This window comes from Carex rostrata, chromosome 8 (assembly GCF_964058835.1).
Source record: "Carex rostrata chromosome 8, lpCarRost1.2, whole genome shotgun sequence".
In the NCBI taxonomy this organism is placed as follows: Eukaryota; Viridiplantae; Streptophyta; class Magnoliopsida; order Poales; family Cyperaceae; genus Carex; species Carex rostrata.
Genome location: NC_135925.1, coordinates 1,110,721 through 1,127,644, shown reverse-complemented (window position 1 = coordinate 1,127,644; position 16,924 = coordinate 1,110,721). Strand labels below are relative to the sequence as shown.

Below are 16,924 nucleotides of genomic sequence, written 5' to 3'. Positions count from 1 at the left end.
TTTTTTTTAGGTGCGTTGATAAAATTCCTCCTAATTAATACTTACCTCTAATATAAATAAATAGCTAACATTTAGTGTCCTTAGGATTGTTCTTCCCGATTCTAGAGTTTCACACCCATCAAAACTTAAGCTAGGTTTCAAATTTAACCACATGTCAATAGTTAAGCAATTAGAAATCAGTAGGGGTGTAAACCGTCGGATACCAATCAAATAGTGGTCAAATTGTATTCTTATCCATTATAATTTTTATGTTACATATATAAATACAGATAGTTTCCGATACGAATATGGATCAAATATTAAACTCTACGGATACATATCGGATATCTATATATAATTTTTCATTCGTAAATTAGATCTAATATTTTTCATAATAAATTTGTTGGTTACAAAACATATATCATATTATCAAAACATTAGTCACTAATCATGTCATAGTATTATATTGTTCGTCAAAATATATATGTATATGTAGTTTAATAAATTATTAGTATGAACCGAATTTTTTATTAATATCCAAATTTAATATTAAATTTCAAAAAATAACCGGATCAGTAACGTTTTTCGAAATCTACCATTTCCGGAAAAAAATTTTCCGGAAATAGGCTAAATCCGGAAAAATTTTATCCGGAAATAGGATTTTTTTTTTTTTTTTTTTTTTTGGAAATTTTTTTTATAGGAATTTTTTTTTTTCAGTTTTTATTTATAATTTATTTATTTTTTGTATTTAAGTATTACAAATATTTAATATAGTTTTTTAAAAAATAGATGGAATACTATATAATTTGATTTATTCGAAGGACTGTTACAAATAATCCGGATCAACATTTATAATGCCGGATTTTTTACGGCCGTAAAAAAAAATAATATAATATAATATATGCATATGTATATGTATATATAATATAATATATGTATATATATGTATATATATGTATATATATGTATATATAATATAATATATGTATATATAATATAATATATGTATATATATGTATATATAATATTTTTTATACCTCATCATACCTCATATTTTATATCTTCATTTTCATATATATACATATATTATATTGTATATACATATATATACATATATATACATATATTATATTATATATACATATACATATGCATATATTATATTATATTAATTTTTTTTACGGCCGTAAAAAATCCGGCATGAAAAATGTTGATCCGGATTATTTGTAGCAATCCTTCGAATAAATCAAATTATATAGTATTCCATCTATTTTTTAAAAAACTATATTAAATATTTGTAATACTTAAATACAAAAAATAAATTAATTATAAATAAAAACTGAAAAAAAAATTTCCTATAAAAAAAAAAATCCTATTTCCGGATAAAATTTTTCCAGAAAAAAAAAAAATTTCCTATTTCCGGATAAATTTTTTCCGGATTTAGCCTATTTCCGGAAAATTTTTTTCCGGAAGTAGCTACCGTTTCTGGAAAGGGTAGATTTCGAAAAACGTTACTGATCCGGTTATTTTTTGAAATTTAATATTAAATTTGGATATTAATAAAAAATTCGGTAGTATGAATATGCAATTTAATAAATCAATTTAACAACACATAGTATATTTGTTGTGGTTTAGAAGTGTAATCAGTCAGATACAAATAGTTAAAAAAATTACCATTTCCTTATATGTTATAATTTTTCAAATACAAATACGAATACAGATAGTCTCAAATACGAATACAGATCAGATAATTTAAATAATTTTTGGGATTTAGATCCGAACGGAATCAGATAATATCCGATCCGTTTACACCCCTAAATCAGAGTCACGAAACAACTCTCCATTTGAGAAATAAGATCTAGAAGGTCTCAATTTAAAGTGCACAAAAAAAGAGGTAATGATGCAAGCTTAAAAGTAAGCTCGCAATTTGTTATAATTTTTTTATAAGATTTGGAGGGAAGAACATATCTCCCTCCCTGTCCCGTGTGATTTTCCATTTTTTTCGTTTTTCAACAATATTTCTTTGTTTCATTTTCATTAGATTTCTCTGGAGATTTCTTACATTCTTAATAATTTCTCATGAACGAGCTTTAATTGTGTCTGTGCGAATTTAGATCCCTATCTGATCCTATGTGAATCTAATGCAAATTTGAAAAAAATAACTCGAATGCAAGGATGGATCTATTTATCTTAAACAAAGTCAATTGATTTTTATTCTTAACATGAAAAATTTATATGATTAATCTTCTATCATGTGTTTGACCCATAAAGTTTGAATGTCTGACTCGGCTCCTACTCGAATGGGATTAATCATGCCTATGCACAGGAGGAGTATTCGTGACCGATACTGTCGGAATACCGTCGTGAATACTACCGTTACTAATAGAAAAATCACTTTTATGACGGTATACCCTCGCAGATAGTCACTTTTATCGTCGCAAATACTCTCCTATTCTTTCAACTATCTGAAAACAGCCAGTGCTTCTAATTAAAATTAGTGATTTAATGAATTAGTTAGAATTCGATGTTAAGTCTCTACAAATTGAGGCAAATTCCACCTCAAACTCGATCAAATGAGCTTTTATTGAATCAAAAATGTTGAAGATTTATTTAGTTTACTATAGCTACAAATATTTTATTTGTCAGTATCTAAAAAAGTGATCTTGTTGGATACTCATAGATTTTAGTCCTTGTTTACTAAGTCTTGGATATTGTAAGAGGTTAAGATTCTTTTTGCTGTTGTTTATATTGAATCCGGACCCCCTCAAATACAAATACAAGTACAAGTATTTGAGGGTAGAATTACTAAATCCGGTTTGTTCTTTAATTTGGCACGAATTTCAAACACAAATTTCCTATATCTTCAATATCTTCAATAGGACTTAGATTTCTTTTGTTCCGGCTGAAACTAAATCTGGATCGTTATTTACGACGAATCCGTTTATATTTATTGTTGTTCAATTCCAATATATTTATTTGAAGTTGTTTTCGTTGGATCGGAGAAGTAATATAAATCTTGTATTATGTTGTCAGAGGTAGAGTCAGAATAATTAATATGTTCTTAAAAAAATACATAAAAATAAGTATACTTTCATAAGTTTTACAAAAATACATAAAAATAAAAACATGTTCTTAAAAAAAATTAAGGTAAGGTGGGCAACTTGCTTGGCCCCTAAAGATTCTCTTCATAATATTGATCATCTTTGAAGAGGGGGGCCTCAACAACTTTTAATTCAAAGTTGAAAGTTAAGTCATTAAATTATTTAATATTCACAAAAAATTTATCTCTTCGTATTTCTAACATCCAATCTTTCATATAAAAAGTATTAGCTTTGAGACTAAATTAAAAGCTAACGTAAATCACATAGAAAGTATAAGCAAAAGTTACTTGGTGGGCCAACAAGCACCGACCAACGGTGTTCTGACACGACGGCGCGTGGTGGGTAGATCAGTTATCAGTAGATGGATGGATTCTCCGGTTTCTAACTAACTAATTCCACCTCAATTCTACACGCAATCTTCTTTTTATACCTAGTACTCTAGTACTAGTAGTAAATGGAAAATGAAACAGTACTAGAGTCACTGACCAAATAGCACCTGGATATTTTGTACTAGGTGAACACAAAAGAAGGGTAAAATCGTCCGAGAATGCAGTGAGTTCGACAACGAGGCGTTTTCTTGTGACTTGGGTTGCGCTAAGCGGCTAAAGGGCTTTCAAAATTTTGAAATCAGGGGAAAACCACCCCGGTTTTTTTATTAATAGAAATAAAATAAAATAAATATTTAAAAACAACATAACTTTTGAGTTTTTGCGAAAACTAAGTAGATCGGGTTCTGTAAACCCGTCCCACCGGACGGGTCCAATTGACCCGTCCCGGTTCCCTCCTTAATCACTCAGCTTAATCAAATTCATTCGCACAAAAAAAGAAAAAAAAAAAAAAAAACCCGGACGGTACTACACAACCCGTCCCGGATCAAAAAAAAAAAAAATTGTCGGACGGGTTAAGCAAGCCCGTCCGCCGTCCAGGATCAAAAAAAAAAAAGAAGAAGAGAAAATCCGGACGGGTTAAGTAACCCCGTCCAGAATTTCAAAGATTTTTATATTATATTATTATATTATATTATATTATATTATTATATTATATTATATTATATTATATTATTATATTATTATATTATATTATATTATTATATTATATTATATTATATTATATTATTATATTATTATATTATATTATTATATTATATTATTATATTATATTATATTATTATATTATATTATTATATTATATTATATTATGATTTTATATATATTATATTATTATATTAATATACTTATATATATATATATATTATATTATGAATAGAACTAGTTTAGTTGTGTTTAAGTTCACCAAAGTGTTTGGTGAGCTTAACTCCAAAACTTATTAAATCGGTTTCAAATGACGAATCCAAACCGTTAGGACCTGCCTATCTTGCGAGTGATGCATCTACATGTGAAAATTTTAAACGTTCCAATTAATTTAGTATAAAATCAAGCGGTAAAAAAATGTTCAAAAAATAAATGCACTAACGGTAAAGATTAATTTTAGTGCATTTATTTTTTGAACGTTTTTTTACCGCTTGACTTTATACTAAATTAATTCGAATGTTTAAAATTTTCACATGTAGATGCATCACTCGCAAGATAGGCAGGTTCTAACGGTTTGGATTCGTCATTTGAAACCGATTTAATAAGTTTTGGAGTTAAGCTCACCAAACACTTTGGTGAACTTAAACACAACTAAACTAGTTCTATTAATAATATAATATATATATATATATATAAGTATATTAATATAATAATATAATCTATATAAAATCATAATATAATATAATATAATATAATATAATATAATAATATAATATAATAATATAATATAATATAATATAAAAATCTTTGAAATTCTGGACGGGGTTACTTAACCCGTCCGGATTTTCTTTTTCTTTTCTTTTTTTTTTTTTTTTTTTTGATCCGGGACGGGTTGTGTAGTACCGTCTGGGTTTTTTTTTTTTTTTTTTTTGCGCGAATGAATTTGATTAAGCTAAGTGATTAAGAGGGAACCGGGACGGGTCAATTGGACCCGTCCGGTGGGACGGGTTTACAGAACCCGATCTACTTAGTTTTCGCAAAAACTCAAAAGTTATGTTGTTTTTAAATATTTATTTTATTTTATTTCTATTAATAAAAAATTCGGAAAAACCACCACACCGACTGGTGTCGGTGCCCTTTACTGGCTATGACCGGTTTTCTAGGAAGCACGACTGCGCGAGGCGTGATTCGGTGTATGTATCATTGTATGGAGTATGGACTGTGCGAGCGACCTCTTCTTGCCATCTACGCCATTTCTTTAAATAAATATATATATTTAAGACCTTTTCTTAACAGTTCACACCATCCCAACGCTCGCTTACCTGTTATTATTATTATTATTATTATTATTATTTATTTATTTATTTATTTTTATTTTTTTTTGACAATTTTAAACGCCCGTAGGCGTTTTCATTTCCAGATCAAAGTTGCATTAAAAGCATTACAAGTGTACCTAATTACTGGACCGGTGGACCCTACCAACATTTGCCAGATAATGAGCTAAGCCATCAGTAAAAATTTGACCCCTGAAAACTTGAACCCGACCGTCCGATCTGTGTTGACACGAATATTAAAGGATTCGTGCATTTCACTTTGAATCGGTTAATGCGGAGGATACCGGATTAAACTTAGATTTCGCTTGGTCCATTAACTATAGCAGCAAGCAACACATTCAAATTCAATAAAGCACGAAAAGACGATCGATCAAGGATTCAAGGCAAACCGGATTTGCTTCCTCTCCGTTATCAAATGTACAGGATGACGCTTTACTATTCAAAATAAAGACCAATCGTCTCCGGTTCAAGGAAAAGCGCAGAGAAATTTGAAAGGGTGGTATAAAAACAAGGAATGGGATATTTAATACGAGAGGTTCGGCAACTGATGGGATTGAATGGCAGAAAGCTGCTTCAAGAGATGAGTAGAAGTCTCTGCAACGAGGCCTCTTCTTAGATTCTGTTTTACTCTTTTTAACCTCTCTCTTTTCTATTCTTACTTCTCCTTCTCCTTCTCCTTCTCCTTCTCTCCCTCTCTATAATTAAACAAAACATGGAGCCCGGGCCACCATGGCAGGATCCACTCTGGGGATCCCCTCTCCAATCCTTATCGGACAGCAGTATCATCGGCGCCGGTGGGATGTTAAAGAGAAGTTTCACAGATATGGAGACGCAAAATCCACAAACACTACTACAACAAGCTCTGCTTTCCAGAGGGGTGAGGCAGAAGACACTTCTGGAGTCGCCGGTACCATCTCTTATCTCGCCTCTCCTTTCTCCCTCTGTATTCTCCACCAACTCTGATCTGGGGAGCCTAACTTCGGTTTCTTCCTTCTCCTCTCTTAATTCACTTCCCGGCTTCGTGTTGCGGCCACAGCAAAGAGAAATTATTTTGAACACAAGTATGAATATGAATAGGAATATTTATAGGAATATGAGTATGAATTCGAATTTGAATATGAATACGAGCATGAATTCAAATTTGAATTTGAATATGAGCAGGAATCCAGTGGGGTTTTCCTTTGCTACTCCCTCTCCAGCACCGGTAAATGACTCGGTGCGAAACCAGCTGCAGGAGCTTGAGAGGCAACTCTTATGTGACGACGATGAGGTTGACGAGCATAGCGTATCCAGCTCGGTGGTTACCAATTCTGAGTGGGAGGAGACCATGCAAAAAATTCTAGAGATATCAACTCCGTCTCCACCGGCTCCACTCGTACCACAATTTCCTGTGATAGGCATAGCTCAGAATCAAATTCTCTCCTCTTCCCCTTCTAACTCCTCTTCCTCCACCGCCTCCTCCTCTGCCTCATATTCACCTCCAGTTTCAGCAACATCTCCCCGGAAACTGCTCTCCGACACTGCCACGGCCATTGCTGAAGGAAATCTTGAAATGGCTTTGGCCAACATGGCCGTCTTAAAAAGGAATGTGAACTCCAATGGTGATACAGAGCAGCGACTAACGGGGATGATGGTTACTTCGCTGGCTACTCGTATAAACTCTTCAATGGTGACTCAATTACATGCAAGGAATCCAATTGCTGAGCTGTGCGGCCCGGAGCAACGGGCCGCAACACAGCTGTTGCATGACACGTCTCCCTGCTTCAAGCTTGGGCTCCTAGCTGCTAACCTTGCGATTCTTGGGGTTACTGGAGGGTCCCGGCTTCATTTAATTGACTTTGACATTGGCAATGGATCTCAGCATGCTGGCCTCATACAAGCCCTCGGTGAAGGCCGAAGAAATGTGGTTTTCAAAATAACTGTTGTATTGGATCCCACATCCCCCTTCACCCCAGCTGCCTCTACCAATGCCAGATCAGTCGGGGAGCGGTTGAAGAAGGTTGCAGATCGTGTAGCAGTAGATTTTAGGTTCAACATGGTGACATGTCGGGTGACGGATTTGGACCGCTTACTACTAGGATGTGAACATGGGGAAACATTGGCTGTAAACCTGGCATTTTCCCTATCGCGAGTGCCAGACGAGAGCGTCACACCTGCAAACCCTCGTGACGAACTACTGCGTCGGGTCCGCTCCCTCGGGCCCCATGTGGTTACTCTTGTTGAGCAGGAGATGAATGGCAATACAACACCATTTACCACACGTTTCACTGAGGCATATAATTACTATGGAGCAATCATGGATTCTTTAGAGGTGACATTCGGTCGGGATAGCATGGCGCGGGCCCGGGTAGAGGCTGCCCTGGCACATAAAGTTGTCAATTTGGTGTCCAGGGAAGGTGCAGAGCGGGTTGAGCGATGCGAGGTGCTCGGCAAGTGGCGATCCCGTATGAGCATGGCTGGGTTTGTGTCGGTTCCTCTCGGACCTGCCATTGTTAATCATCTTTGTACTCGGTTAAATTCAGTTCGACCCAATACCGGCTTCATGGTTGAGGAGTCAGGAGGTATCGGGTTTGGGTGGGCGGGTCGGATTCTGACAATGGCATCTGCCTGGCGTTAGCCTGACGCGACTTCATTCTTTTATTGTTCTCACCAACTTTTACCAGCATATCCAAAATTTGCTTTCTTTTCTAACAATTTATTAATTACAGGCATGGTGATTGATTGATCGCTGGTAGCAATAGCTTTCCTCAATTACTTAATTATCATTTAAGCCGATCACCTTGTTGTTTGTATTGTTATTAACAAGGAAATATACGATATGAATAGTGAAATATATTGCAAATTGTTTGTTTTTTATTTTTTTGAATTGTGATCTGGGATGACTAGATGAGGTGTCATGTAGATATTGGGGTGCGTGATGGAGATGTGAATGGGGATTTGGAGCAAAGAAAGAATGGGATGAGAATTTGGTTTTGTGGTTAATTTAAGTAGTGGCGTACTCAGAATTTTTGTCGGGTGCAAAAAAAAATATCGAATCGGGTTTAAATAGCTTATCAAATTTAAATCCATTAACTAATTGGATACTCAATAAAAAAATAATGTTTTGATTTATATTTTTCAATACCCTGACTTATAACTTATAATTAATATTATCAAATCATATTCAAGAAATTTATTTTAATTTTAACACTAAATTTAATCCAAATTACAAATCAAATATTCAGAGGAGGGCAAATTTTTTTTTTAAAAAGAAGCGAAATCGATCGATACCAATATATCACTACTAAAACTCGAAATCTAGAAGAGAGGGGGGAGAGAGGTGGTTGCCCCCCCCCCCTGCTACAGTAGATACGCCCCTGAATCTAATTCCGTAAAGAATGAAGTTAGAAAGGGTCCGGTCTCGTGAGGCGAATTTTAAATTGTTATTACTTTTCTTTAAATGTTTTATATTTTGTGTTACAAGCGAGCGCGTATTGCATGACCTGGTTTACAGTAGTTGTTATTTGTAAGTGACTAGGTAGGAGGCTGCCATTGATAATTGATAATTGATTTCGTCTTAATTTATTTGATTCTTTTTCAAATTTGACCTAGAATAGAATATTCCGACTTTCTGTGGTACTTGATATGTAACGATCAATATAACTATGGGTTTTGTTTTCATACTTTAGAAACAATGCTTTCATTGCAGGAAATTTAATTTAATATTAGCAACTGTACAAGTATAATCTATAAACAATATCATTATTATATTGCTGTAACCAATCACAAATGAAACATCTTTCAGTCATCACACTATAAATATGAAGTTAAGTTGGTCATTATAGCAGATGGTAGTTATAATTATAAAGCGTATTTATTCCCAAACGATCCATTGTAGATTCTTGGTCCAGACATTAAATTGCCACTAAATATCCACAACACTTTATATGTAATGCACGCAAACGGTGAATGGATCCTTCTAAGTTGGTAAGATCATATGCACAATATATTAAATTTAAAACTTTTGCGTGTGCTTTCATCATTTCTATTCTAAATTTCTAATCATCCAACATTTCGTGGTTAACAATGCCGATTTTGTATTATTTATCTCTTTCTTTAAACTCCTTTCAATAAAACCCAATTCTTTTTATTAAAAAAAAAAGGTTCGACCGGTGCTTCCCAAATAAGTCGTTCTCAAAGTATAGTTGTATATGGAAGATGTCATAAGCAATGTGTTCTAGAAGCGTAGAAACCTAATGCAAGCAATTGAATCAAATTTGATCCGAATGTCACGTCAGCACCACAGGAGATGGGATATATCCAGTCTTTGTTACTTATGTATGATTGTATGCCCCCACAAAAATAAAAGCAGCCACATGCACATGCTCACCTCAACTTCACAACTTGTATGATTTCTAGTCTTAAATGCGATAAATATCCAATAAATATTTCTGCTGGGAATGTCTAATTTTGATGTCTGGATGTCAGTTTTTGGATAATATTTATGGCCAATAAGGCAATATTCTCTATTTATGGCCCATTGAGATGGAATAGCCGATATTCTCCAAGTTCCAATATTAATATTTGGGTTTATTGTTCTGTTATTCTCTCATTAAGGCACAATTCGAGAATTACACTAATAAATATACTCATTAACAATTACGTTACTAAAAATAGCAACATGGACTACACGATTTAGATCACAATTTATGGTTCATTTGCTCGACTCGAAGCTAGCTAAAAATCTACTTACTAGATTAAATTTGTTTTACTTGTTATTTATTGACTGACCCAATCCAAATCATCTAAATATAACTTGCTATTTATTGACGTATATATGAAATATCTAATAATAATCCAGTAAAAAGAACAACTTATTGGATTGTAAATGCATAATTATAATTTATTTTTATAATTAAGATCCACCTGACATTGATTATTTAAATTACAGAAGTAATTAAATTATTACACTTGTTCAATTGAAATAAATAACCAGAGCTCGTAGCTTGTGCACAGTGCAAGCTCACCTCAATTTGAGTCAACCCCAACTCTAAATTCAACTCAAAATTTGACCAATATTCAAATAAAACTAGAGCCAAAATGAACTAGCTCATGCAGTCCTGCAAGACTCATTTGCACTACCAAAAACCAAACATTTGTAAAACAGTACAACTCGTTCTGCCAAAATCAGAGAGATCTCTGAACACGGCTAATGGCGCTTAAATGCACTAAAGTCATCTTTTCTAAGCTGGCTTCTGAATATAGCGGTATGGACTATGGAGAAGATAAAGACAATTGCTAGGTACAAGATTAACCATTCAAAGCATGGTGACCTGCACGTAATAATTAATTTAATTTTGCTGGTAGTACAGCGGTTTCTGAAAAGTAGCTAGAGGGGGGACTACGAATTCACATCCTCTCCAATACCTGATAAGGAAATCTTTTACAATTACTATATCTGAACTGTTCTGTTTAACTTGGCACGAATCTCAAACCCAAAATACTGTCTCCTATTGTGGCCCGAATATCAAACCAGTTAAAGTTTAATCTCAAACTGTAAAACGAGGGTCATCCTTTGCAATACTGAAGAGGATACAGATTCGGGGAACTACATGGTCTCCCTCTTACCTGTATATTTTTCTTCTATATCCTCAAATAGACAAATAATAAATTTAGCTCGTTCACTCATTTTGGCAAATTTATTGTGTGTTATTTTAACCCTTGGGGAAAAAGAAAATACATCAACCTTTTGTAAAAAAAATATTCATCTGAACATAAACTGCATAAAAGTCCATGATCTCATCAACCACATAATTCTTGCACAACACAGAATGCTTATCCTGGTTAAAGTTGACATCTGAACTGCAATTAAGATTTGAGTCCATATTCTCTGAGGTAACATAATATTTCTGATCTGGACCGTCCAATCAGAATCCGAACCAATCCAGCATGATGAAAAATGCACACGCCCCTTTAATATTCCTGCAGATTCTGATCGGATGGTCCAGATCTAAACAGAAATATTGTGTTACCTTAGTGATACGAATTCTAACGATTAGTGGCTGGGTTGTAGCAGGTACATCACATGATTTCTCAACTTGACACCATATGGGATAAGACATGAGAACAATAGTGTGAATCAACTCAAGACCATATGGAAGCACATTAAGAATACATGCATATCACAAATTTAACTAAATTGCCTACATGGCAACGACATCCACAGAATTAACCAGTCAATAATACAAGTAAATGAACTCAGAAAATGGACACAAGCATTTGTAGCCTATATATCATAACCCACTCACGTTAGAAGAACCACAGCATAACCTCAGGAAGCACCCCATGCAAAACAAAAAAGGATCAAATGAATGCATAAATATCTGTCTCGACCATTCAAGAGTTCACTTCAAACTATTACTGATCAATTCTACTTGGGGTAGTAACCAGGAGGTGGGTAAGCCTGAGGTTGGGCCGGGTACCCTGGTGGCGGATAGCCTGGAGCTTGTGCCTGTGGTGGCGGGTAGCCATAAGGCTGGCCATATGCTGGTGGCGGTGCGCCATATGCCGGTGGTGGGATGGGTTGGTCTATGCGAGACATCTGTTGCATTGGCGGCACGGCCATCACACCAGGAGGACCAAATTTCCCATCCCTTTTGTCCAGCTCTACTTTGTGTTGTGTCTGCAGTTAAAGCAGATAGTTGTCAACTTGCTTTAATTGGTTATTCAGTAGCTGGTCTTATTTTTATTTTATTTTTTTAAGAAAAGTAGCTGGTCTTATTTTCTTGACTCTTTCCAGAGTTGGGATTGATCAAGGACATGGACAAATTAACCAACTACACTTAATAGGAAAATAAAAAGAAATTTCCATACCTGCATGCATGCGCAGACCCTGCAAAAAAAATTCAGACAGATATTTAGCCTCTGGTACAAAAACACAAGAGCAAGTAAAAACAACTTTGTAGATCCACGTAAAGGAATCTTTGAAAGTATGTAATTAGCTTATCTCGTTCTTTTTAATTCACATTGATCTAATACAAGGAAAAAAAATTCACTAAAAGTTTCCATGGGTAGAACTCAAACAAGAACACAAGGTCATACATGTAAAATGTTAGGAAAAAGTACTTAATAGATAATTATGGAAATTAACTCACGTCCAGTAGACAAAGTCAGAAAGGCAGTTGAGAATCTGAGAGAGTTCCGAGAGTTCTTCACTCCCAACTAAACAGGCAATAATAGAGCAAATACATGCAAGTTGTTGGAGAAAGAACATAAATCCCTGTAGTAACAGAGGCAGGGAACAGTTTTAGAGGTGAAAATATAAAAATAGAGCATTCTAATACATACAGCAGATTGAACAGAGACATTACAATAATGCAATTATCACACTTGGTAGTCTGGATGTTGAACTCATCTTGCAGTAGGAAACGGGTCGAGGCAACCGAATTCCCAAAGCAACAAAATACCTGAAATTACCAAGTGCAATTAATCATTTATTTTATTTAATCTACTAAGTACAGCAAGATAGCAACAATGGTTCGACTTTTATATCAACACAAAACTAGAAAAATTGAAGCCCCTTTTACTTTTATGTGGCAACTTTTACTCAAGATTAGCTATATTAAAATGGGTTCTATTTGAGATCTAAGATTAGAAGGGAGTTGAAATTGGATAGAACAATGCCATAAATGTAAAAGGGGTATAGCTAAATGTAAAAGGGGGGAAATGAGTAATTATTAAATGTTGCATCTACAATTCAAAACAATCCACCTGTAGAAACACATAAATTATCAAAATTACGGGTTATTATCTAAAAAAAGGGACAATGCAGGTAATTGTTCCTTAAAATTTCTAAAAGAACCAAATTGGTCCTTGATCTTTCAAAAAATAGACCCCATAAGTCTTTTGGCTTATTTACTGGGGTTAGTTTACTTCACTAATACCATTACTTGTTCCGGCATGCCTGGCTGACCACAATTTATTGAACAAGAGTTAATTTTAAAATGGTTCCTTTCCAATTTTGTTACAAAACTAGAGTTAGCTCTCCACTGATCTATAACCTTTTCATTTTGTAATTTTTAGAATCACACAGATGTCTTTTCACTGGATCACTTGTACCTTAATATAATTCATGTGCAATCCAAATGCTAATAAGCCAATGATTAATAAAACAAAGAAATTTGAGAATCGCCTCAATCGATTTTTAGAACATGGGATGAACTGGTAAATTTACCTCAGTAGCAAGGCAAAACTCAGGGCATTTACTTTCGCCACACCTTCCACTGCAGGGGAGATAGCCAGCACAACATGTATACCTGTTCAGAGAAAAGATGAATTAACTTGACTAACTTTAGTTAAAAAATCATAAACAGAAAAGTGGCAATCAGTGGTGAATATTAATTTAATCTATTTTACCTTGACATATCATTGTAAAGAGCTCTTTTCCGGAGCATGTAGGATACACATGGCCCACTGAAAGGAACACATAAATATTTTAGTGAATTTTACATGATGGTGAGCAATTACTATTTATGAGAACTAAAATTTACAGAATCAACTAAGGGATAAGAATAACCGTTTATAAACATAATAACAATATCCAAGGAGATCTAAATTTGCTGATATCTAAGTATTATTCTACAAATATATTATGTTTTCCCCTAAATATATACAAGAACTACAATCAAATTAGTGTATGCATTATACTCCTGAGGGTGTCATCAATTAATTTGTGAAATAATACAAGAGGTAGAATATCATCATGAAACAAACTGTCTTAACACGTGTAATACAAACCAGGTAACATACCAACCCTAAATAACTCATTGCTGTCACTGGTAGGGTTTATTGATCCAATTGAGTTCAACAACATATGCAAAATGCACTAATGGGTTATACATAAGTTGTTTCAAAATCATGCAAGCAAATTAATTTGATCAAGACGCTGATTAATTCAAAAATCAACATACTAATTTCAGATCCTAAACAAATTAACAATTACTTCAATAATTCGCTTGGAAGCAGACATTAAAAACTCCCTTTCATATTCTAATGAAAAGCGAGTAGTACTGCATTGCTTAAATCAGCTAATTACAGGAACAAATTAAAAGAAGAAGAAGAAAAAAAAGGAATAAAAAATAGATCAGACTTACCACCAAAGCGACAGACAGCAAACTGCAAAGAAAAATTAACAAGTCCGATCAGAAACATCAGATAAGTAGAAAGAAATAATTTCTTGATTGAAAAAGAACCATACAAGGGAAGTCGGCCTGGATCGTGCTCAAGAGGTCCGTGTGCCACAAGTTACGGTAGTTCTGTCGGAGCTGCATCTTATCGAGGGACTCCTGAGACGCCATTGCTTTTTCGCCGATTCGCTTCGATCGACAATCGGAAGTAGGGGGAAAGAGATTTGTTTTGGACGGGTTTAAGCCCAAAAAAAAAATTCGTAACTTATATCACGCGGCACGCGCAGTCAACGACGACTGAGGGAAAGTTTTTCCTCAGAGAGGACTCAGAGGAGAGATGTTTCAATCAATTAATTAATTTGCTTTTTATTTTGGTTTTCCAGAAGAGAAGTGCTTTGATTAGATCACTAGGCGCTGGTGACAGAGGTAACATAATATTTCAGTTTAGATACGGACCATCCGATTAGAATCAGCACGAATATTAAAGAAATCACTTGTATTACACCTCTGAGTGGATTGGTCCGGATTCTGATCGGACGGTCCACATATAAACAGAAATATTTTGTTACCTTAGAGATGCCAACAAAAGAACAGCAACCGTCGCCGCTTCTCTCCAGTAATGCTTATCCCATGAACTGTTCATATCTGTGAACGGATCGGATTCTATTAAATCCGAATTCAGATCCATTAAAATATGAAGGATTTTTTTTGTTTTTGTGTTGATCCAAATCCAACAAAAATAAGCATAATTCAAACGCGGAGTCATGTTATATGCGAGCACATTTCACATTTAGACTCGGATTATATTCATCTTCAGTTTCAAACATTTTTATAACTAAATTGTACATATTGATCAATACAAATATTATATATTATAAAAGAGTCATGTTTTTTTTTTTTTAATAATACTTTGCAAATTTAACTACTCAGGACCATACAAGGACCAAATTCAATTTGAAAATTTGTAAGAATATATTGAGTCTCCTTCTCGATTATAGTTTTTTTTTATTCTGAGAATTATATCACATTTCTGATTATATTAACTTCAACACACAAACAAATTTATTTTGCAAAAACCGAACTAGAAAATTTAGATTGAAAGGGTACGAGAGAGGGGATTGAAAAGTAAAATGTATAATATGTAAGTATAATTTAAACTCAAATCTCTATAACAACAATAAGATTAAATTTGGATTAAATTTTCATATACATAATTAAAATTTAAAAAATATAGAATAATTAAGTGTCCTATAATTAACTTAACCGTAAACTCGTCCGCTGAGTGTTGATGTTTAGCTAAAATTTTGAAAGTTATTTATATCAATGTTGTCAAAAATGGTCATTCAGGCCGATTAATCAGCCGATTAGTCGTTGGCGGTGATCAAAACGTCGTAGATTTTTCTGACTAATCGACTGATTATTTCCGATTATAGTCGATTATTCCTAATTAACCGCTTAACGGTACCCTGTACGTCCGACAATCACATACCGTTGTTTACAATTCTGATTTATATATGCTCCAGGGCGATCTTATAAAACCAGTAATGGAAAATAGCCGAATCCCTTTTGATTGGAGAAGAAAACATTCTGGTTTATATCTGGTTTTCATTGTTTTTTTCTTTCTTTCTTTTGTTATTAATAGCTGGTGGCAACTAAAAAAAGTTGTATCGACCCAATCTGAAACGAAAACCAAAACATGTGCGCGCCATGACTCTCGGAACTTCCGTAATGAAAAATATTAACAGGGAATTGCTGACCTGGGGAAGTTGGAGTCTGGAATTTTTTATTTTTTTTTAATTCGGTCAAAGGCGACTTACGCCCGAGGTCGTTTATCATTTTTTTTTTTTGTATTTTTTAAAATTAAAATAATAATTTGTTTGAAATAAGATTTATTATTTTTTTCGATAAATGGATAGATTCATATCGATGATACGGTCTTCACTACCAATGGAATCGGATTAATAATTTGAGTTAATACAGAAGATGCAGACTCATGACATTGAGCTTCTAGAGAAGAAATTTTATAAATTACCCTACCTTCTAAAATTTGCAAACAAATACTCCTTTAAAAAAATTAACAAAATGCTTTTGCGTGGCTCTAGCTCATCCCCCCCCCCCCCTCTCAATCTCTACCTTTTATTTACTCTCATCAAGTTTGACACCTCCTTATCTTTCATTAGATTTTTAATAAGTGCATAAAATATTTTAAAGAATATACAATTCAAACAACAATTCTTTTTTAGACGTGCAACATTTTTTTTTTCAATTAGATAATATATATCGAATACATGTTCTTTAAGTATTTATACTAATAT

The 16,924-nt window shown here is 33.9% G+C and overlaps 2 protein-coding genes across 4 annotated transcripts; one reads left to right on the top strand and one right to left on the bottom strand.

The window, feature by feature from the left end:
* Positions 1-6,142: 6,142 nt before the first annotated feature.
* On the top strand, positions 6,143-8,287 carry LOC144558360 (scarecrow-like protein 21). The gene has a single exon (XM_078307193.1). It carries the CDS (start codon positions 6,158-6,160, stop codon positions 8,060-8,062), a length of 1,905 nt encoding a protein of 634 aa, XP_078163319.1. The 5' UTR covers positions 6,143-6,157; the 3' UTR covers positions 8,063-8,287.
* Positions 8,288-11,579: 3,292 nt separating this feature from the next.
* Positions 11,580-14,972, bottom strand: LOC144558266 (uncharacterized). 3 transcript variants are annotated; one of them, XM_078307072.1, is made up of 8 exons: positions 14,681-14,972; positions 14,577-14,598; positions 13,840-13,896; positions 13,658-13,739; positions 12,795-12,890; positions 12,579-12,703; positions 12,298-12,316; positions 11,580-12,106 (listed from the first exon to the last, which is right to left on the bottom strand). In XM_078307072.1, the coding sequence occupies exons 1-8, from the start codon at positions 14,778-14,780 to the stop codon at positions 11,855-11,857; spliced, it is 753 nt and encodes a 250-aa protein (XP_078163198.1). In that variant the 5' UTR covers positions 14,781-14,972; the 3' UTR covers positions 11,580-11,854. The 3 variants fall into 3 exon arrangements, with proteins under 3 accessions (XP_078163198.1, XP_078163200.1, XP_078163199.1); XM_078307073.1 differs by having other exon boundaries at positions 11,887-12,106; positions 12,215-12,316; XM_078307074.1 differs by lacking the exon at positions 12,298-12,316.
* Positions 14,973-16,924: the final 1,952 nt, after the last annotated feature.